At 34.6% G+C, this 24365-nt stretch overlaps 1 protein-coding gene across 7 annotated transcripts in view; it reads right to left on the reverse strand.

Moving 5' to 3' along the window:
* Positions 1-317: 317 nt before the first annotated feature.
* The window catches only part of RALGAPB (Ral GTPase activating protein non-catalytic subunit beta), a 70547-nt gene continuing 46499 nt past the window's right edge, over positions 318-24365 (reverse strand). For 4 of the 7 annotated variants that reach the window (XM_039319145.1, XM_039319144.1, XM_039319143.1 and 1 more), the window contains 15 exons: positions 19483-19616; positions 18924-19106; positions 17343-17494; positions 16811-16998; positions 15582-15688; positions 13913-14065; positions 13180-13389; positions 11898-12056; positions 10872-11037; positions 10343-10465; positions 9454-9590; positions 7950-8058; positions 7529-7607; positions 6495-6643; positions 318-5435 (listed from right to left, as the gene is read on the reverse strand). In XM_039319145.1, the coding sequence (XP_039175079.1) occupies positions 5242-5435; positions 6495-6643; positions 7529-7607; positions 7950-8058; positions 9454-9590; positions 10343-10465; positions 10872-11037; positions 11898-12056; positions 13180-13389; positions 13913-14065; positions 15582-15688; positions 16811-16998; positions 17343-17494; positions 18924-19106; positions 19483-19616 (2243 nt within the window). In that variant the 3' untranslated portion in view covers positions 318-5241. The remainder of the gene's footprint in view (positions 5436-6494; positions 6644-7528; positions 7608-7949; positions 8059-9453; positions 9591-10342; positions 10466-10871; positions 11038-11897; positions 12057-13179; positions 13390-13912; positions 14066-15581; positions 15689-16810; positions 16999-17342; positions 17495-18923; positions 19107-19482; positions 19617-24365) is intronic. The other 3 variants (XM_039319146.1, XM_039319142.1, XM_039319141.1) reach the window with 2 other exon arrangements.

The raw sequence follows: 24365 nt of genomic DNA on the forward strand, positions 1-24365 counted from the left end.
ACGGCATTCACTTAATGGCCCCAGCATTTGCTTAACAATTGCTTCAAAAAAGACTGAAAATGTACTTTTATTCACATGGTCATAATTATGACCATAATTCCAGGCTCTATTATAAGTTGAGGACTACCTAAAAACCTCCTTGGACAAGAAAGATGCTTGAAATCCAGAAGGAATCAAATTTAAGACTGCAACACTGAGCTTTTAGACTGCTGTTACCTGTAATGTCTTAAAGCACCACCATTCTACACCATTTCTATGGGAAAGATAATTTTTCCCCATGGGAAAAAGAGCACATAAACTAAAGACTGCCAGTTGAATACATAAGAATATCTTTAAAATTTATTTGACTAATTGTGTTACATTCAGTATCTGATGTGTTTCTTCTGGACAAGGAGTTGGCATAAATACAAACAAGCCTTTGTGCCTTCTCTAAACAAGAGATAAAATACTAGAGACAGAGGAGCACAGCTTCACATCTTTGTATTTACAGTCTACCTTTACAACTTAGTGCTAGGATTATTTACAGAAAATACAGCAAGAACAAAAAATCATGTCTTGGCAACATATAGAACTTTATACATAATTGTACATGATTTTAAGCATATGGTATCTAGGCCATCTCTTTCAAAGCACTTTGTCAAAGATACCCTCTTATGATTGTGAACTCACAGTTATTTTTGTTCCCTGTTCATCTTAAGTTGTAGTCCTATAATCCTCCTGTGCCAAATATTCAGCTGCATGACAATTGTATGCTTCCTGACTGGGAAGCCATTTCACATATTGGACAGTCCAATTCTCAAGACATTCCTATCTGTTCACGACCCATTGAAGCAAATAAGGTTCTGAGGATTGGAAACAAGCTTTCTTTCCTACAGATGTGTCCCAGCTGCTCTGCATATAGATTAGCTACTTAGTTCAAACATGATTCCCTTCAGTTCCCTCCTTATGCTGTACATTAATAAACACTTGAAAATCTGCTGAAGAAAAGAGCTTTATATTTCTTTAAGTGAAAACTTTTTGTTGAAGGTAGTAAAACAGACAGCTTTTATATGGAAGTGCTATGAAGATTGCATTTTTTTTTCTTGCTCAACTTATACCAATAATAATGTATCGAAAGGATGGTAAGCACAACATTTTACGACAGAAGTAGACAGGATAAATATGTGTAGCCCTAATATTGTATCTCATAAAGAGACTGGAATGAAAGTATACAAAATGAAATGATAATAGGAAACAAGCAGCGGTAATGGTAGGAAAGCCATCTGCTTTATAAACTTACATTCTTTTTAATTACCTAGTGTAATGGTATTCAAAATAAAATTTTGAAATGTAATGGCTACCCTGAATGTATTTATATTAAACAACTTTCTTCAAATTAATGCCCTCCAGAAGTGTCGGGATTCCCAGAATGGGATGTCCAGCAATATCTGGAAGTACCTTCTATCAGCTTGAAGAAGGTTAATGTAGGATGTCTGAAATCTCAATTGATCCCAAAATTAAATTTTCAAATGCAACTATTTTTGAGAGGTCTAGACAAAACATTTTATTGCAATCAACAGCTCTGCACAGAAAATAGAAAGTTACCAGTGCATTTGGAAGCCTTCTCAACTATACATGGAAAACAGACAACCAGCATCTGTACAAGAGGACCACATCATATGCATTATCTGAGAGAATGCAGTGAAAGTAAGCCCTTATACATTTCTTTTAAATACTCAGTGCTGTTTGATGAGATTTCCGTTGCATATTCTGCCTTACCATTTTTATCAGCAGTATCACACATAGGCCTTAACACCAAGACCTTTTGTATATGATAACAGATTTAAATAAGATTTATGCATGTAGATTCAGGGCAGTTTGCCTACTTGAGAGCTTTCTGAAGTCTAAGTCAAATCAAGCCAGGGGATAAATTCAGACATGCAGAAGAAAAAGAAACTTGGGGGGGGGGGGGAGGAACCCCTTTATAAGCAAAATGTTTCTTGTGGTTTCATAGACGAGTCTAACAGACTAACATTTATTTTACTGAGCTATAGATCTTTAAATCTGAATGAATAGTTTAAGGCAACTTATTTTAAATCACACCCTGTTTCTAATTAGTTTAAAAGTCATTGTAGATTTCTTTTACCTGTTTAATTCAAGATGATTTAACAGGTCATTAGTAATCATATTAACTAATCGGTTTGTCCAGAATACACATATGATTCAAGCAATTATAGCTATGTCAGCAATTGATGTGTATATGCAGACATTCAATTGTTCAACGCTTGTTATAGGTTTTGTGGTAGCCATGCATTGGTCATGCCATTTAATCTAGGAAATAAATGTGACTGGTCAATTTATAGAGATAAACAGTATCTAAGCAAGTCTACAATTAAGTTTAGTGCTCATGCACTGCATTAATATTGGCAAGTCTTCAGTATCAAATATGCTATATAAAAGCCTATATATTTCAGGATCCTCACTAGCCTTGCTATTTGCTGTTCTAGTCCTGCCTTAGAACCACAAAACTTGCCAAAATTTGCAATTCATTTTATTGAATGTCCTTATTTTCCAATAGATGCTCCTGGACCTACCAAACAAAAAATAATCACCCTGTTAATTCAATGCAGCCATCTTGTCCATTACTCAATCTTGTTCAAAAACTATTATTTAGGATTACTTTTCTCTTCAAAAATGCCACAATTTGTAACATTAAAGGACAAATTATCCCTCTTAAAAGAATATTGAAAAGTGAACAATTCTCATTACCAAGTTTGTATACCAGCTGCAAAGTAGGTATTACGCACACAAATACACAGTCATCATAGCTAGAAACTTTTTCATATTCTCTTTTTGCAAATTGGTCCACTCTTGGATGTTATTCATTCTTTGGCATAACCTTACTATAAAGAAAATAAAAGAAGAAATAAAAGACTCCCACTATTATTTTTGTCCCAAAATGCTTTTCCTTGGAAATTTAGTAGTTAAAAAAATAACTTTTGCAGGCAAACTGGACGAGTACAGCTTTGCTGCACACCTCCTCCTCCAGAAAGTATCTCTTTACATATCAATATTTAGAATGATATGGATCAAAAAAGGAATCTTCATATGTAACTTCATTATACACATGTTTCCTTTTAAGTCTATGCCATGCACCCTGGTATAACTGGATATAAAAAAAGGAAAGGCACAACTTATGAAGTGTTTTGCAAGAGGTTTAGCTGTTGCCAGCAAGAGTAAGAAAATCAATATTCATATTTTGTTTACTTTGTTGTAGGAAAGGAATTTACCATAATTAATTTTAGAATGGAAAGTGTCTAATGATATAACACATAAAGATTCACTTCCTAGAGATGATTACTGGCCATTTGTTCATCAAAGTAAATCAGCAGACTATTATGTTTAAAACCAAAATATTGCATGAGCTCCACATTAAGTTTCCAAGGCATATTACGGTTCTTTATTTAGATTTATTCTCTAAATCAAATTTGTTCAATACAGAGAAAGAGTTACTAGACTGTTAATCACCTTTATATATAAGTGACTAGTCCTAAATATTCTGGGATAATTATGAAGTTAATCCAGTGACTTTGTGGCAAAGTGTTTAATTTTCAGCTTCTGGTTCTATATAATTAACCACAAATATTCTGATTTATACTCTATTATGATGGTTGAAAAAAAAAGGAACAAAACAAAAAGCTCAAAGCACCAAATTATTTTGGAAAATCAGGAAGCGAATTCTTGCTGGCCTAAATATCTCCTGATATATTTATTAAGAGTTACATTCTATTGAACCAATCGAAAATATTTTTAAATCCAAGTTCATAGAATCTTTTTGATTGCTTACCCATACTCCCAAAAAGATTTGTCCCTGAAGTATTCTGGATATTCTCTGGGGAAAAATATTTCTATTTACAACATGTGTAGGCTAATTTTTAGATATGTCAACAAAAGTTATGTAAAAGCATTTCTATTCTACCCTATGTCTACTTCAGTCATTTATCATCGTCAGAATTATGCAAAGATTTTCAAGGCTTATAGACATTATAAGAAATTCATTCTGATATCCACCAAAAATTGTAGGTCCTGTTAACATCTAGAGTAGTATCAACACAACAGTCAATGCAAGTGAAGGAAAATAATCTTTCAACCATCATGCAAATGTATTCTGTACAAATAGGTGTTATGAGGTTACTAGGCCGGGGTAGGAGAATATGTTAGCATGAATGCTCAGTTTCTGACAGAATCATCTCTTCTAATGTCAATTTTTTTAAAGAGTTGTAACTCTTCTGAAATACGTAGATAGCCTAATTATTTCAACAATTTTATGACTTCATATTAAACATGTTTTTTATTTCTGTTGTCATTAGATAGGGAATGCCTGCCAAGTCCTGAATTCAATTGAAATGAGTGAAAGCATAATTGTAAAATTTTTAATTTAGGTTTCAAGTACCAGCTTGTTTTCGTGTGAGTGTATGTATGTTTACACACATAACATACATCCAACTGTACCAAATTCTATAACAAGGGTTTTACTTGTGTCTCAAACATTGTAGTGGATAGCTCAGATGTCACCAACACATACACCAAGGCATATATTTCAAAACCAACCACTGAGCAAAATGTGCCATTTTACTCCAAAGAGTATTTTTGCTTCTCCCCTCTCTTAAACCAAAAGTTTAAGGGTTTTTTTTTCTGGACAGATCAGCAGAAGACATAGACATTAACAATTTACAAAGATAAAACATTTAGCAACCAGTCCATGGCTCTGAAAGTAGAGGTCAAGATCCAAATATAATTTTCTGGTTAGATGCTCATAAAGGAAAAGCAAACCGAGCAGACAAATGCACAAATAGTTTATCTGAAATAATTTGCCCATACGTCTAATCTGCTAGAGAAACCAATATGAAACCATGTGTTAATTCTATGCTCAGAATCCGGCTTTTTTTTTTTTCCCAAACATGGGAAATCATGAGAAGTGTAGTTAACCTTCTATTTGCTATATATCCATTATATTGTCTATTAATAAATAATACTTCATTATCAAAGGTTCTCCCACTGTAGCATCTGAAGGTGTGGCGATGTGCTCAGAAGGACTGCAGGACTGGAGCCAAAAGCAAGTCCTCTTTATTTTCTTGCAGTAGAAGCAGAAGTCATGCTGAGAATGTGGTTTGTTTACACAAGAAGTCCACAAGTGGGAAGATTTTATTTCATTGTTGCAGATACCAAGCTGCAATTTAATTGTTCAAAAAGGGTCCTGGTTTAAGGATTACAGTTTTTTAGTACAACCTCTTGAAAAAGAGAGGTATAAAACTCTGGTTCCAGCTGTTTGTTCCTGTATTTATTGACAATATCAGCTATTTTCTGTTTTCGACGGACATGAGGGGGATTGTATGAGTCACTTTCCAACCTTTTTCTTCGACAAATATTTATTACTGTCTGTCTCACTAAAAATCCTTAAATAAAAAAGGAACAAAGTTAATATTTCACTCAGGAAATATATATATTCTTCCATTTTTATTCTAACAATTTGAATGTCTAGCCAAAACATCAACAATAAATAACAGACATCATTTTGTTTGCTAGAAACAATGATACGTGTAGGAGGCTTAAGATGCAGTATGTAACTGTTTCTTTCCATTACAAAATTAACAATTTCAATGTCTAATTATTTCATTCTCAATACAGATTTATCTTAGTTTAAAGGGGCTGAAAATAAGGAACCTGTTGCCCTCTTAATATTGCTGACCATCAATATCCAGCAATCATGGCTACCATGACAAGAGGTAAAATCCAGCCCTGGATTCTGTTTCCATATCATCCAATTCTGCCACAGTAGGTTGTATTATTATGATTTAATATTTATTTATTAAACCCATATATTGATGGGATTATGCTCCCATACTTGGCTAATTTTTTTCCAAGATTAGGAATCTCCAATACTGCAAAAACCTAAGGAGTAATGAGGATTAAGAGGACCAGGATGGGAAGGATGAAAGATCTGAATCCTCACTGCTCCCAATTCTGTTTACATTTAGATTGCCTTGCACATCTGACTTGAGGTTGTACTTTGGACAGAAAGTTGAGTTTATTGGAATACTCCAGTAGATATCTTACTATCAGAAGATCTTATCACCTTTTTTAGGAACATTATTAGTATATATACCTGTAAGCAATAGATCTGAAAAGTATTAGTACAAGTCCAACTTGATTGTCTTTTATCACTTTACTCCACATCCCCTTGGTAAATATTTCCCAAATACTAGGAGAAAGGATATCCAACGTGATATGAAAGTATACCCCCAATATGTTGTTCTTCCAACTAATCCCCCATAAACAATGAAAACCTGGCTTTGTTGCTGGAATATTGCCTAAAAAAGAGGCTTGAACACAAGAAGGAAGAATTGATTTTTTTTCAAATCAGGTAGCCTAATGCTAATGTAACAGGAAGCTTTAGTAATAATGCTGCATTCAAAGCTAGTAAATTAATAGTCAAATATTAATAGAAGACGTACCTAGAGCTCTTCTGCTAACTATCATGCCATCCACTAGAGGGATAACCATATTGAATTTTCCAGTAGCTCCTTGTACTTTTACCCTGAATAATCCAGTGTTGAGGGGATGGATGAAAATCACTGGCACTTCTTTTTCAGGAATAGCAGACCTTAAAAATCACATAAGTAGCTAAAACCAATGAACATTTAAATGTATAAACAAAGCAATTGTGTGTTGATGCCAAATTTTGAAGGATTCAATTTTTAAATAATAAAAAAATAAAACATTTAACAAAGATGTCAGATGTCTTTTATTTCTCTAAGCTCAGCTGGAGACCAAATGTAGACAGTATTCTAAAACGATGCCAGCTATACAGCAAATGGATTGGCTGGCTTAATATACACAAATATCAACAGGAAAGTTGGAGTCAACAGAAGCAAGCTGCAAATCTAAGAACCAGAACTCATGTGTGGCCAAGGCACAAAATTATTAGGAAGAGGTGTTAACTACAACAACTTTAAATGTCATTAGGGAATAGTATTTTGCTCACACCATGAAAAATATAGTTGGAAATGAAGTAAACATGCTTCCTTCCATACAGGCTTGACTTATGCCTGTTTATCACAATTTATTTATTTATTTATTTATGAGGCTTATATACCGCTTTAAGTGCAAGCACTCTCTGAGCGGTGTACACCAGTAAGCAGTGTGTGTGTGTGTGTGTGTGTGTGTGTGTGTGTGTGTATATATATATATATATATATTTACATTGCCCCCAACAATCTGGGTCCTCATTTTACCTACCCCAGAAGGATGGAAGGCTGAGTCAACTTTGAGCCGGTAAGATTTGAACCGCTGACCTGCTGAACACAGTCAGCTAAAGTGGCCTGCAGTACTGCACTCTAACTGCTGCGCCACCTCGGCTCATTGGTTGGGACTTATTGGTTGGGACTTAGATGTGGTAATGCCTAGCTCACAAGTTGCATATGAACAGATGTGAACTATGTCCACATAGAAACAGTGTCACCAAAAAGGTAGAGAAATTAAGTCATACCTCAGCGAAGTGCTGCTATTTGTTGTAGTTTCTACTCCAGTGCTAGTCTCTGAAACAAAGTCAGAGAGAGGGAAATTCTCTGCAAGACAAGGATAATCGAAGGTTAAATAACAACAATAAATACATTTTAAAATTCATAAAAAGTTTCAAGAGAACACAAAAATAATAACTGGAAACTACATCAAATTTGTAATTGCAAATAATGGTAGCTAGTTAATTCTAATTTCAGAAAAAATTAAGAGGACTGGACCTGATGAGAATTTGGATGGGAAATTACCAGAAAAGCGGAAGGAAGGAAGGAAGGAAGGAAGGAAGGAAAGAAGGAAGGAAGGAAGGAAGGAAGGAAGGAAGGAAGGAAGGAAGGAAGGAAGGAAGGAAGTTCTCCTTCCATATTTGTAATAAAATTCTGAGATTCACATACCTATGTCATCATAGCGTTCAACCCAAACCACATACACCTTGGTTTCAGGTCCCATTGGGGGAATAGCCCGACCTTGTGGAAATTTCTTTGATCTGGAAGTTGGACTGAGCTATTGCATGTATAAAAACAAAAACAAATGTTTGCCTATTAATTAAAATTAGCAGCATGTATTCAGCTCTAAGACTCTGAGGGAAATTAACACATTTCAGCAACATATAACTTATTATGAATCAATTTACTAGCAATAAACATCTCTGTGAAACTAAGTTCTTCCCAAGACTAATTTATGTTATATCCAATTGGCTACAAAATATTGCACAAGATATTTTCTTATGATAAATAAAGTGTTTGGAAGAAGATAAAACCTTGGTGCCATTATTATGATAAAATTACAGTGGAAACTTGTATCTATTAAATTCTGTGGGAGACTGTGGGGGTCTGGATGGAGAACCACAAACTTCAGTTGACCCCTGGCAAGACTGAGTGGCTTTAGTTTGGAGGCTTTCTGGTTCTAGGACATTATTATCTTTTGGGTTGCAAACAGATCCTGTGCACAATCTGGGGAACTTCCTGGACTCGTGACTCTTTCCTAAGGAGCAGATGACAGTTGGAGGGCCTTTGCATAACTGCACATCATGTACCAGTAGTGCCAGTTCCTGGATCAAGGGAACTTACTCACAGTCAATCATGCCCTGGGTCATCTCCCAGTGGGGGGGAGAGGGGATGGTTTTACACAAGCAGGGGGCACAAATGGAACGTGCACACACTCACACGCTGCTTTCACAAGTGCACGTGCATGCGCTCATACACCACTTCCATGACCAGGTTCCAAACATGGCTGGGTAGTAGGCCATGGTTTGGGAACCCGTCTCACCAGATCCAACAGAATGGGTGTAATATTGGTTCTATCATCAAGGGAGCTACACTTGGCAGGCCCTAAGTGGTGGGCCCTTTTTGCTGTGGCACTTCATTGTGGTATCTTCTCCCCAACAGAAATGAACAGTCTCATTACTCCTGACCTTCTGAAGGTCCCTCAAGTCCTGGATATGCCAGCAAGCTTGGGTGCCCCAGGTGATAGATGAATTTGTGAGTTGGCTCTAATATTATTTAACATCCCTCCATCTATTATTTTCTTTTCTTATTTTATAGTTTTTAAGATTCTTTTAATAATTATTATACAATAGTTTGAAGTAATGGTTGTTTCATTTATTACTGTTTTATTGGATTTTTGTATGCCACCCAAAGACACTTCTCCAGGCTAGAAACCAGGAGATGGTTAATTCTACTACTGCCTTAGATATAAAAACCTTGGGCCAGGCACTCTTTCTCACCCAGAACATCAGGCTTTGGCAAAAAGCTGGTCAGTCAATTCCTAAAACAACCAACTGATCATCATTTGATTGATATGGGGAGAAAAACAGACCTTGCACCTGCAAGAAAAAATGCTAGGAAAAAGAAATATATAAAAGCTATAACATATTTAAAGTTCACAGAATAAACTTGCCCTTTGTGAAGTACTGAGATTGTCTGTATGATTGGGAAAGAGCTCAAGTGTCAGTGCTTGCTGCTTTAGTATCCCAGGAAGGAGATCCATGTTAGAATCACTTTCTTGGTCTGAGGCATTGCTTTCCAATGAATCTGCTGAAATCCAAAAGAAAGAAGTTTCTTAAAACAAGAAGGTCATTAACTCCAAATCCATTCTGAATGTTAACAGTGGTTTTCCAGGTAGCTCATTCATTCAAGTGCAGAAAGAATCCACAATTTTGGAGCTCTACAATTTCCCTAGTCTCCAACCAATAGCGATTTCTGATTCAGTTATAATTGTGCAAATAAAATGTGAATAGAAGAGAATGAGAAACTTTTAATGATCCAGTTCAGTTGTCTCAATTTTGACTGGAAACAACTTGACAGAATTTTAGGTAGAAGACGTTCCTGTAACTATCTGGAAACATTTCTGCATATATGCTAACTCTATGTGTTCCCTAAAAGAGACTTTGTATATTACTGACATGCCACAGAACTTTAAAATAAAGTAGCCTAAACATTTCTATTCCATATTTGAATATTTTATGAATTCCCTTAAAATATATTTAATATTTCACACGAGAAGTGGGTACATATTAAAATCATATGAGATAATGACAAAAGGTGGCAAAAGAAATGGATGTTGAACACAGGAAAATGTATCAGTATGCTAAAAGCACTATGGCTTTCTGCAGCAGGGAGGAAAATAAATTAATTCTGTTCCAGTTTAAGAGTGACAAAGTAAAATGAATTTATCACATATTTTTCATATGTGTCAAGTTCTTCTGCAGTGCAGTAGGCAGTTCTAATCAAATGCTGAAATATTTCTCAATCACTTATAAGAACACAGACATAAGTAGTATACTTACTTAAGGACTCCACAGGCGAAGGAACAACAAAAGCTATTTCTGTAAGAGCATCTGCGTAATACAACACTTTTCTTTGCCCATTGAAAATATTTGCTCCCATGTCTTCTGAACAGATTACTTCATCTGAGAAGAGGAAAAAAATTAAAATCAAGACCTGTTCTGTGCTTTATTAAAAGAACTATGTCCTCTTAATATTTTGAAGATTAACTTGTTTTTTGAGTAACTAAAAATAATTTATATGCTGTATATGCTGCACGTAAAGTTCTATGGACGATGTACCTATCTCAACATAAGCACGAGAAGAGCAATTGTCTCAGGACACTCCAACTGCTTAAATCCATGTGCGAGGAAATGGAGTAATTCTGAGCTTCCCAGGTCACTGCAAAATGATTACTTTTGCCCTCCACAAAGAATTCTCTGCTAAGATTATTCAGTCCACCTAGACCTTGCTAAAATGGAGATGATGGGGGAAGGAAAATTGATCTATTTCAGTAAGTCACTCTGTCCTGGTCCTAAGAAAACACCTCACCTTGCTCTGATCCCTCCTCATCGCAGAAGCTATTAATGGACCAGCTAGTTGAAACATGTCCTGTCCATCCAGGGTGCTTGCCCACATCAACAGACCATCCAAGAGATAGCAAGAACTCTAGGAAGTGTGGTTGAACATTTCTGGAAGACTCTACGTTCTTCAAAATCTGGGGAAGAAAAGACCAGTATAGCAGAAAAAACCCCAAAAGATATAGAGGCAATTTCTTACTAACACTATTGTGGAAATCAGCACTTTCTTTTGCATTTTTAAGATATCCAGGATAACTGCCTTGAAGAATCAAGCAATGTGGCTGGTACAATAAATAAGACAATTAAGACTAGCTGTATATGTGTACTTTGTATCATCCAGAGATATAGACTGGAATGATTTATGCCATCTATTGAAACTACAAAATGTCTAGAGCAGATATAATTATGCCCATGGAAGCCCCTTCATATGCCCAGTCTCAGCACTCATATCAGTTAATTAAACCATATTTCTCATATCCTGGTTTGATATGATTTCCAAAGGTTTGATGTTTCTCAGGACCCTGAAAGAAATATTGGTTTAATGAAACCACTGAAGCTAGAAATATTATGGGAATGCAGAGACCCAAGGCTTGTTTTGGCCTAATAAATCACAACTTGTTCAACTATTATAATATTGATAATATTATACAGAATTTAGCTTCCTGAAAACAGTTTTGCTTTTTAAAGGAGTTTCTGTATCTTACAGTAGTTAAGAATTGTCAAAGAAGTTCTAAAACACCATTTCCAATGTCCCACATAACCTCTTTCCCTGAATAAGTAAAATTAGGGTAGGTTAAGAAAGAAAGTTTAAAAATTGTGGAAATAAAATAAGGGTTATGTATAATTTTTACAGTCTGTAAAATAAACTTAAATTATTGTGGAATAAAATCTTGAATGATTTCATTTCCAACTGAATTCCAATTATTGTTGAACTCTTCAGCACATTCTTATACTTTGTAGCTGGTGACAAGCTATAAGAAATCAGCCTATTACTTACTTCTTGGCTTGTTTTTTGGCCTGCTTTCATGTAGAAAATGAAAACAGTATCAAAAGGACGACAGGGCAGCAAGTCCAGGTAACCAACATCATCAAAAAACCCGGGCAGAGAAGAATCAAGTGCAATCAAGTGAGGAGGTAGTCTGCTATTAGCAGGTTCCTAAGCAAAAAAGTACAGATGTTAATGCTAAATAACCCCTCCAAATACTTATGAAGTAAGATAAACTATTTTAGCTTGTTAATGAATAACTGCTTTGATAGTATATGAAAACAAAATCCAAAATTGTACAATGTCCATCAACCAAAACGGCACAAAAAGTTTACTGTGTGGTGGCACAGTGGTTAGAATGCAGTACTGCAGGCTATTTCTGCTGACTGCCGGCTGCAAGCAGTTCAGCAGTTCGATTCTCACCGGCTCAAGATTGATCCAGCCTTCCATCCTTCGGTAAAATGAGGTTGGTAAAATGAGGACCAAGATCGTTGGGGGGCAATGTGTTGACTCTGTAAATCACTTAGAGAGGGCTGTAAAGCCCTATAAAGTGGTATATAAGTCTAAATGCTATTGCTATTACTATTAAGTTCTTCAGAATTTTTTATTAGCAATATTTTACAAAACAAGCAGGGAAATGGGAGGAAAAAAAATGCAGATCAACCTACATCAATCAAGAGACTCTTTGCTTCTGTTCTGGAATTCCCAGAGACACCTACTGTAAAATTCTGCTAATCACTAATTTCACCAGTATGTTGTTTTTTTTTTTTTTTTTTGGAAAAATAAATCCTAAAAAAGTGTTTTAAACTTAGAACAGGCTTAACATATTATTTTGCTTAATCTATCAACTCCCTCCAAAGAACAAAACTTCACAGTTCTTCCCATCTGCTCATCACATTACTGTCAGGATCTTTCCAACTTGTAAAGTTCAACATTTTTTAATGTCTGGCTGCTCAATTCAATTGGAGTAATAAAAATCAATTGCATTAACATAATAGGTAGCAATATCTCCCACACAGACAATATAGAGCAAGACCTTAATATACATTATGAAATATGACATACGTTTCTACTCAATAGTACAGTTTTCAAGGTAGGAGTCTTACACTTATAGATTTTTTTTTTCAATAATACACATGAAACAGTTAAAAAAAATTACTATTCTATTCCACTTTATAAAGTTCTACCTATTTTATTTTATGCCTTATTTTAAAGCACAAATCATTAAAATCAATGGCTTTATTCTAATGATTGTGCTTGAAGCAAACTAGATAATAATCAAGTTTTCAGTCACCTTCAATGCTTCTAGAGATAGAAATCCAAAGTGAGAAAGGAAGAGGCGGGCTGTTTGAAACTCCTGTGCAGGAGGTGATGGTTTACACTCTGTGACTGGATCAGGGAAGTTTTTCTTCCTCCATTCTTCTTCCATTTTCTGATCTATAGATTTCTCATAAAGCACTTGCTGATCCATTCCACTTCTCAGCTTCTCATGACGTTCTTCCAGCTGAAACATATTTAGCAACTTCATCAGACCTCCAAAATTGCCAAAAGTAGGATCAAGGTGTAGTGCAGAGTTTCTCATGATTTAAAGAGCAGGTGGCTAAAAAAGCTGCTGCAATTTGCTATAGCTTTCTATTCTATCTAATAAAATTCTGATTACTGATGCTCATCAGTTGCCGCATTACAAAAATTCACCTGCTACTCAGCCCCTGCATGCCGTTAAAGAATAATTACAACCAATGTTAACAGAAACAACATCTGTCCTGACTTCATATTTTCACAGGATACGGAAAGAATAAGGACAACAGGATATTCCATTCCAATGGCTTCCTGAAAAATGATGACTGACTTACTTTATATGTCTAGTAAGCAGAGAAAGTTCTAATAGATGCAAAGATGTACAAATACATTATTTTGTCCCAGAAAGACTGATATGAATACACGCAAGAGAGTAAAAAGTAACTGCGAAGAATTTAAAAAGTTTTTTTGTGCAACATGAAATAAATCAGAAATTATAAATTTCATACTTCCTCAGTAACTATCTCATGCAAGTCTGGAATGCTCAGGTCTGCTTTCACGAAAGGAATTTTGTCCACTTCCTCAGGAAATGGGCGATGTTTCACACTATATTTTAATCCAACATCATTTTTAGGTGCAGGTCGGGGTTCTGGAACAAATAGCTGTTGAAAAGAGAACAATCAATCTTAACATTTACTTTAAAAGGTTTAATATTTTGTTATTGTAAAAGCACTGAAACAGATTGAAATAAATTTGGGACTGGCAGCACTCATAATTCATTAGAAAAGTAACATTTAAATAATTATTTATTATGCCTTCCCAACTATTTTTTACTTGAAATGAGAGAGATCGCTTTAATTTAGTAGTCTACTGAATTTAGCTGTAATCTAAACAAGGTGAAACGTTACAGTCTGATAGTCAGTTTTGCTTTTAACTTTTTTGTGTATGTTATCAATGGTCATGCTGGAAGTTAACTGCATTTATATAATTGTGTTAACATGTTTTCTTAGATTACATTGGGTACACAGGTAGATGTTATAATCTAAGCAGTTATATGACAGAATAAAACCTCAGATAACAAAGTTGTGGTTAGTGAAAACCTGAATCTTCAGAGAATTAGGTTCAGAAGAGAACTGAAGAAAACTGAAAAATCATTCTCTGGTGTGTGTTTGCAATTTTCACTATGGAGGAAACAACATGCTAAAAAACTGTGACCACGTTACGTTAAACTTAGACTCTTAGAATCAGGAGAACTTGGAAATTCATATTGATGTGGATGTAGTAAAATGATTGTTGAGTAAAAACTGTGTGCCAAAAATCAGAGTTTTGCAAAACTGTTTACTACAAATATGAGCAAGACTGGAGACAGTAAGATTTATCTGTATCTTTGGATATGGACATACGTTCATATGGATGTAAATATTATTTCTAAATAATATAATGATAATTTAAACAATAATCTGTCAGCTATTATTTCTGGTACATAATTTTGATTTGTGATAATTGAGAATATCTATAGTTCGGGTGTAGGATGAGGGTGGAGGTTCGCTCTCCACCCTCATAATTTTGATTTATTAGAATATGATTAGTTCAGAGAAAAAACAAAGTACCAGAACAAATACTGAATCTTCTGGAATGATGAACACGGATACCATAGTTATTTTAGTATTAGTAAATAAATAACTTTGTGATATCTTTAAATGGAATTTTTAATATTAATTGATATATCACTAAAGAAAACAGTATTTGTGCTAAAAAGATTCTAAGACGTATTTATAACTACCGCTAGATTAGTAAAGGACAGACCATAACTATTGCCCTATTATAAAATGTTGCAATTGTTAAATGGAAGATATGAACCACACATACTATATATATGGATGAACATGATTCATTATCTCTTCATTTCCCAAATTTGGATGGTAATAGAAATAGTCTCTAAGTCAATAATCAGTTATTTTAATTTTTAAAAATGTAATCCTTGATAGATCTCTACAATAAATAGGAGAGGAAATAATCCATGGTTAGTTTGGAAGTGAAACTGAAAGGGGCATTAAAATCAGTAATTCATTGCACTAAGGGGTAGTGTAACATTAGCACGGTTTACTGAACATTTTTCAGTGCTCCTTGGTTTTTATAAGAAAGCAAATTAGTTCTACCCAGAACTCTGACAAAAACCTTTTGATTTGATTTGGCTCCTTTTGGCAAAAGACAAAGTTGTTGTGCCCACGCATGTCTTCCAGACATCCCACGGATTAGAATGGTGAGTGAAGGAAAAAAGTCATCTGGGGAAGAGAAAGACTAGCATGAATAACCTCTTAAAATAATAATGCTGAAAAAGATTACATTGGGCATATGTAAACAAATTAAGGAACGAAAAATTTCAGTAACACAATTGGCAGAGCTAGAAATTCAATAGACAGATTTGAAGATAGAAGCATAAGCTTGCTCCACGTGCAGGAGCTACATACAATTACTGGAAATAAACTAATTGCCTCCCCCATTATGTCTGTAAATAAACTTGGACAATCTTAATTTACCAGAGGAATGAAAGCAAGAGGAAAGAATAAAATCAAATGGGTTATAGCATACCCATTACTGAGTGACTCAAAACAAAAAATATTCCTCTGAAGTGCTATATTTTTATAGATAATCTGCAAGACTTATTAAAATAGAAACAGACTTAATTTGTATTTAACTGGCTTCTGTTTGAATTCCTATACTACAACTCAGTTTTATCATGTGTTCTGGAGGCTCCAAGATCACAAAAAATGAGCCTTAAGAATCCAGTTGAAATGTCCTAATAATGTAACAGCCTGCTGGATTAGACCAAGGATTCTGGATTCTGTACCTGAATGGTACTTGAATGTCTATAGAAAACCTATAAATCAAACATAAATGGCACAATGTTTTCTACACATTCCCCAGTAATTAGTATTAAAAGATTACTTTAATAATAAATGTTCTATGATGATTACAGCTTTATTTTCATTTTTATAACGTAATTCAGTTTGCAAACTTCTTCATAATATGTCCCTTTGAAATACCTTTTTATAAGGGTATGGTACCTAAAAGCCAATCTAAAAAGAAAATTTCAATTTTTTTACAACTTATTCTAATAAAATCTTGCTCCAAAAATAAGCTAGTAAATGAAGAATACAACAAATAAAACAGGCAAAGTCCTAGTCATCAGTTTTGAAACAAACCAGGATGAATCATCTTGAAACTGAATTATCATCTCCTTAAGTTGAGCTGCATATCACATATACTTCCCAAATTTAATATGGCACAATTTTACAATATTCTACAGTTCAGCACAATACTCTATAATGCAGGAGACCAGTTTAATTAACTGCAAACACATATACACATACATACACGAAAAGATACACAATATATTTACTCACTTTGTTCATTCCCCAAGGGCTGCTCTAACATTGCAAGGATGACACTGTTATCCAGGACAAAATAGCGGAAGCTGTATTTGTTTATAGAAGGCAGCCGAGCATATTTAATTAAGGTGATCTCATTTACTAAGCTACAAGGAGAAGCAGGACCACTGGGTGAAGGAAAAGCTCCAAGAACTTGCATGATGCTGTAAACCAAAAAAATGATTTAGTCAAGACATATTTAGTAGAAATGCTGGAAGAATGCTGTAGAATGCTGGAAGCAGCATAAATTGTATCTATGACATTTTTTCTAGTGTCTTGCTGTCAAAAAGCATCAAACAGCCTACAATTTTAAGTAACATAATCAAGCATATTTTAGAGGAAAATGCTGACACTGAAAATGTATTTTTTAATTAAATACTGTATGTATTTCTAAGATTCTTCATTTTTAAGCAAAACACTGTTTTGAGCAAATTCTCTGTGGAAACATTAATCAAGCTAAGAAAAATATACTGTGATTAACAGGATTACTTTCAATAATCTTTCATACCATGTGAGGGTAGCTTCAGCTGCATCCTTCACTCTCATGGAAGCAGGATTTGGCTCCTTATCTCCTTTGTACTTAACTTCTTGTTCACTACTTCTGGATTTACTTCCTGAGATTCCCAGTTCCACAATCTCCAATACTTCTTTTAAACAATCCTAAAAAAGGAATGCTGTACCATTCAGCTATTTAACAAAAAAACACTTTAATAAAGAATTAAAATAACTAAGTTAATTAAGACCTTAAACTACTCTATAAATATTTAGAAAAATATGAGGATGAATGTAGAATAAAAATGAATAAATGGAACAAAACAACAATAAGATAATGAGATTTTCAATAGAACAAGGAACCAAAAGAAGAATTCTCCATCTTTGGATTGGTCCAAAACAATTCAAAGGATTAAGCAGAAGCTATATTTACACTTGTGGTATGTACTGTGCAGGGCTCCTGTCACATTCCTGTAAACTCTGAAAGAGTCTCAGAGGGATTCTGAATAAGTAGATAACCCATATGTGTGAATCACAGAAATTTTAATGAAAACCTTTTACAGTGTTTCAACTTGCTACAGATTACGTTTTTACTAATTAGCTTCTTACATACTTTGCACTATTAGTTTATTAGGGCAGTCACTGTATAGTTAAAAGATCACTTTCCTGGCATTGGTTTCATTTGGATAGTTTCAAGAAAGTTTGTAATTTAACAGATCTTTTAGGAGCTAGGAGTCCAAAACAACCTACTACTATGAAATCTATAATGATAAAAACTCTAAGATGCTTTTTGCTTGCTGTTTTTAAAACTCAGCAGTACTGGATTTAAAATGATATATAGTCATTTTGATAACTAGATTTTGGAGGGGGAGGATATATGATGCATATATGTGCATCATATCTTTTGTGATTATATTAAAAACATTCAAGAAAGAACATGCAAGCTCCTTTTACTTTACCCTATCTCCTGTAGTTTAACTGAGGCAAATGTCATCATTTGTTGTGGACTGTATATTTTGAAAACAAACTACAGGATAATTCCTGGGGCAATTGTTAAAGGGTGGAATGTGATTTTCCATTGAAAACTTTACACTCCTATTTGTACTGCTTTTACAAACAAAACATGCAGACACAGTTTAGATATATAAGTAGTCCTCAACTTATGACCATAATTATGCTCAAAATTTCTGTTGCTAAGCAAGACATTTGTTAAGTGAATTTTGCCCATTTTAGGACATTTCTTGCTACAATTATTAAGTGAATCACCACAGCTGTTAAGTTAGTAACATGGGTGTTAAGTGAATCTAGCTTCCCCATTGACTTTGCTTGTGAGAAGGTCACAAAAGGTGGTCACATGACCCCGGGATACTGCAACAGTCATAAACATGAACCAGTTGCCAAGCATCTGAAATTTGATCATGTGACCCACAGGGCTGCTGCAATAGTTATACTGTATATGTGAAAAATGGTCATAAATCACTTTTTTCAATGCTGTTGCAACTTCAAATGTTCAATAAAGGAATGGTTGTAAGTTGAGGACTACTTGTAGTTGTTATCACAAATAATTATGCTTATATAGAGTGGCATTTTCACTCACCTTTTCATCAAGGATGTCTGGATGTTCGGTGAGCCAGACACAGAGACACTGAAATGCTGCGACTATCATGGAATGGAGATCTCTAGAATGGAAAGGAGCTGGACGACTACACTGATACACAATGTAACAGCACACAGAGCTAATTGCTCTCTTCCTATCAGAAGAGTCAACGCCAACCTTCACCTGATATGAGAAATACAAAAAGTTGCTTAGCTTTAGGAAATCACATTAAGTTAAAACCCCATAAAAAGACAAGTGAACTTAATATACCCAACTATAGAATGTAATGCAAAAGCCCCATGGATAGTGGAGTTTTATACTTACCTTTTTGACTTACTTTGTTTTTAATTAGTTTTATTTCATGTAATTGCTATTCAGTTCAGCTTTTTTGTAGCATTTTTTTCCAAGTGGAAAAAAATATTAGATCCTAGTATAGAACAAGTTACATTGCCGGCTCTGCCATTGCCAGGAAAGAGATTTTGGTAAAGAAGTAAAGGAAGATGAGTACAAATCCTCCAGCCTAACAGAAACAATTCTCAGAAGACTCCCTAAAGCTCACCTTTGCCAAACCAGAGAGAAGCTCTAATGCAGCTAGCGAGATGCTCATTTCCTGTCTCCACTGTGTGTTGAGCCTCTGTGTTACCAAATGAATGCTGCGGATCAGGAGTCCAGCTGCAGTATCTGTATGAAGAGCTAGGATATAAACCCCAATACCACACACCACAGGGAGGGAAAACAACTAAGCATTAGTGACAATCAGCAAAGCAGTCCATCAGACAGAAGCTAAAGCAGCCACAATACACTCAGGAAACAAAGTACACACTCCTCTGGGGAAGTAAAACATTCAACAGGAAGTAACTTAGTCTCTTAATGTTAATTAAGGTAGCTAGGTACTGATCTAAAACATTGGTTGATGCTGCTAATGAAATCTTGGTAAATTTGGCTAACTTAAATTTTCTCTGTGTTTCCAACCTTTTCCATTATATTTTTGTGATAAATTTTGAAATGCCTCTTTTTAGCAGGAAATAAAACTTGAACAAAATATACAAATTGCTGTTAACAAAAAAGGATATGTTACGTGTGTATATGTGTAATGTTTGGTGTGCTTTGTTTTGTTTTGTTGGTCTAAAAAAAAGAGAGAGAGAAAAAAAACTTGAACAAAATAAATATAACATTATTACAGTAGTGGCCAAAATTGTGGAAACCTTTTGGGAAAAGTGTACAGGAGAAATGCCACCTTTGGTTAAGTTTCCACCAATTTTTCCTAATTTCTTTATAACTGTAGCCTTGTTCACTTAATAATATTATTTTACATCGCTTTCTGGGCAACCAGTCAGCTCTTTGCACCATTACTTTAATTTTATTATGTTTTACAAGCTCACTAAATGAAAGGAAAAAAAAACTCCAACCAACTTGATAGCGATCACATATCACACTGACAAATGTCCTCCTCTCAGCTTCAATACATGACATCAATAACTGAATCCTACTGTGTTCTGATTGGCTTGTTGCCAAAACAAGATGACACTTGATTGGCTCTCTAAACACTCATGCTCATTGGCTACAATCAGAAGAAGGAAATTTATCTAATAACAACCTAAGCAAGTTGTGCTTCCTTTTTCTGGTTATTTGGCTATAACTTTTCATAGACTACAGTACAGATAATTGAACAAATTATGTTGCATTACATTCTTGATTAAATTATCTTTCCATTGATATATAATTTTATGGTATTATTAGCCATCAAACCTCAAAAATACACTTTTCCCAAAAGGTTTTCACAATTTTTGGCCACTACTGTATGTAGCTAACAATATCCTATTTTTAGTATTCTATACCTAAATATTATCCTTTTCCAGAAATGGAAAATTTTCTGCATTTGAGAAATGAATAGTTCAGGATGACAAGTTAAAAAACTCACCTTTCCCCAACCAACCTTCTCTGTTGCAAAATCTGGTTTTTAGTTGGCAACATTATTGTTCTGATAAAAACAGAAAACTTTTCCATGCCTGAGGCTTACTACTTTCACAATTCAATATTTTCGAAGTCTATTACCTTACTGCAGTGTTTCCCAAACTTGACAATTTTAAGGCATGAGTTGAAGTCCACATGCCTTACAATTGTCAAGTTTGGGAAACACTGCCTTACTGAAAGCATAAACTATTTCTAAAGCACAAAGTAAAATATAATCTGGAAGTAGATGTCTTTTCAAAAAATATAACTGATTTATCCAGGTTTACCATGAATGAGAATTTTGGAATGCTGAATAATAATTTTTATTCCAATTGGAAGAAAGTCTTAAGACTGGAAAATCACAGTGTGGCCTATCCTAGTTATTAATTTATGTATATTAAAGTAGAGGTTCCCAACCTTTTGGACACTAGGGACCAGTTACACAGAGAGAGATTTTTCCATGGACCAAAGGGGGTGCGGTTTTGTGTGCTGCCTGCATCCTGCAGATGGGCCTTTGCTTGTTTATGCGGCCTGGTTGCTGGCATGCCACGGCCTGATACCAGTTCACAGACTGGGGGTTGGGGATCCCTGTATAAAGGGATAAGGCTAAGTAATCGATTACACAACACCTCCTGGATCTAGAATTGAAGTTTAGTCCTCTGCTCCACTTTGATGGGAGAATCACTGCATCTTATCTTTCTACACTGGTCTATCCTACGTATAATTGGGCTTTTCAATGCCCTTCCCTCTGCGTTCCTGGAAGGGGAATACTACAATATTTCTTTATGTTGCCCAGTTGGCCTTTGTGGTATGGAGAAACTATCACATGTACACTATTACAGTGCCATTTGGGAGGGGGGTTTACATTAAAAAATGATGATTTCTTTTCTAACAATGGCTCCAGGGGAGGCAGATGATTACTTAGCTTTTGTACCAGCTGCCAAAAATGTCCAGGTCATTTATAATGCCGCTAAATTTTGCCACTTAGCTTCAAGAAGCTTCCTAGAGCTCAACTTCCACTCACATAAATCTGGCTTGTTCTTTGTATTTTTTTCTATACATTTCTTTGTTAAGGTTAGTCATAACAGAGTTCTGCTGATTAAGCTGGGAAGTAAAATTCTGCAACCTCCTATCCAATCAATAACATCCATTATGTAGTCTTGTTTAAGTACATTACATAAGCCCCCACTCACAAATCACTAATTAAACAAGACTGGTTAATGTTATAATAAGCTGAAAAGTTAATTTCACTTAACTTAGCTACCCTGAGGCTATGAAATGCGCTCCTTACTATGCAAGTATATCATGACTACTAATTTCAGGAAGGGAAAGCAAGAGACAGGAGGCAGAGTCCACAGGGAAGACTTCTCAATGATTGTTCTGTACATGTTGTATTATTAAGGCTTTATGCTACTTTTTATTATTATTCTCAAAATAGTTTTTAGTCACTGGTGTGAGCCATCTTAAACAAGATAAAAGTTGCTCCAAGCATGACAACAGCACTACATATGTATGAAGAAAATTAAGAATTTTAAGTTTCACAATCTTTTAGGTATTACAAGTCTTGCTATCATATGATTTTTGTAAAAAAAAAAATCTTTCACTTTGATCTCTGGGCAGTAATCTGTATCACATTTCTCTACAGAATGAAATGTTCTAATAAAAAAAACTACTACTGGCATAGTTAACATTACGTGACTCCTCTGATATCTTGGGAGGGATCTGGTTTCACTTTTCCTAACAGTTCCATTGTATTAGCTTCATCATAGAGCACAAAGCATATTTAAAAGCAACTGAGACCAAAATATAATTTAAAACTTATGCTCATAAAATATTTATATTTTGAGATAATTCCAGATCAAAAATATTTGTTTTGGTCATTGGAAAAATCATTTTATTTTAAACTACTGAGTTGTTGAAAGAAGGGTTGCCTAAAATTGCTAAATGCAGCACATTTAATTAAAACATATTTAACACCAATAGCATCATTGCTAGGTGAACCAGGTGGTTGTCAAGTGAATTCAGCATATCCAATAGGTGTTTTTGCCATTTTCTGCCTAAAAACAACATAAAATGTTGTAAATCAGTCACATGACCACAGGACGCTGCAACTAGTCGTAAATGTGAGCCTGTTACCAAGGGCCTAAAATATAACTATGGGATGGAGGGCGGGGCAGGATAACTTCAAGGGTAGGTCATAAGTAGCTTTTTAAGTATCTTTTGTAACTTCAGAGTTGTTAAGCTCTGAGAACTATCTGTAATGGAAAGAATATTATTTCATATACTTTTTATAATGATTTTTTATATAATTTTTTATTATCCTTTTTCTTTTTAGTTATTTTCCTCCTCCTCATTCATACATTAAAGTAATGGAAAAATCACTTTAAAAAGTATACACGACTTCAAAGTTTAATCTGATAACATCCTGCATTTCTCCATAAAAACATGGAACACTAGTCTACCTCTGTGAAATAATTAACTGTCTTTCATAAGTCATGTAGTAAGAGTAACTTATCTGATGCTTTACTTAAAAGTGATGGTTTTATGCTGTCATTAATGGTAGAAAGGGATTCAGATGGCTAATTAGATATACAAATAGTTGCCTGCCTGGTGAATTTATTTGGAAATTCATTACAAGTGCCTTCTGGGTCCTTAGGAAGGATGACTGGGATTTCTAATTTTATCAAAGAAGCTGATCTTCAACTGGTATTGGTTTATCAGATTCAGAAATCTGTAACCTCAGATAACAATTGCTTCTTAATGCCTATGAAAACAAGCTTTTCTAGTCAAAAGAGTCATTCCGGCTTTCAGTTGCCACAGAAAAGTATGACAGAATGTTCTAAATGAGACAAATATGTACTATTCTGACGGGTCCTGAAGTGAATTCTACAAGGAAAAGAGTTAGGTAGAACGATGATTTTTAAATGTAATGGACACATACATAATAACACACATATTTGCGCACATATAATATTTTATATACATCTGATTAATATTGATTAATGAATCTTGGGTTTCTCTGACTTGTTTAAGAACACAGTATACATTTAGTGTGATAAATACAAACAGAGGGAGTCAAAAAGCTGAAATCAAAGCAACATCTAGTGAAGTTATTTACATTTTCTCCCCCAATTTCAACGACATCAGATCATTCTGACACAATATATAAGGCCACAAAAATTTCTCCATTCTGAAAATCAGACTCAATATTATATATACATTTAGTAGCATTTGGAAGGCTGTAATTAATAATTAGAATAAAAAAAGTAGCAATAGTGAAAAGATGGGGAGGGGAGAAGCTACAACAAGGGAACAGATAGAAAAACTATTATAAAACAAAAAAGCTCCCAAATCACCTCACAGGTGGTTTATTATATAGTTTATAACACAGATTTATATACTGCACAAAGACACCAATTGTTACCCAATATCTTTTCCCCTCTGTCTCTTTATCATAACAACATTTATTAGCTTCATGTATATCTATAT

This window comes from Crotalus tigris, unplaced genomic scaffold, assembly GCF_016545835.1.
Source record: "Crotalus tigris isolate CLP2741 ecotype Arizona unplaced genomic scaffold, ASM1654583v1 scf7180000022411.5474196:2289641, whole genome shotgun sequence".
NCBI classification, from domain to species: Eukaryota; Metazoa; Chordata; class Lepidosauria; order Squamata; family Viperidae; genus Crotalus; species Crotalus tigris.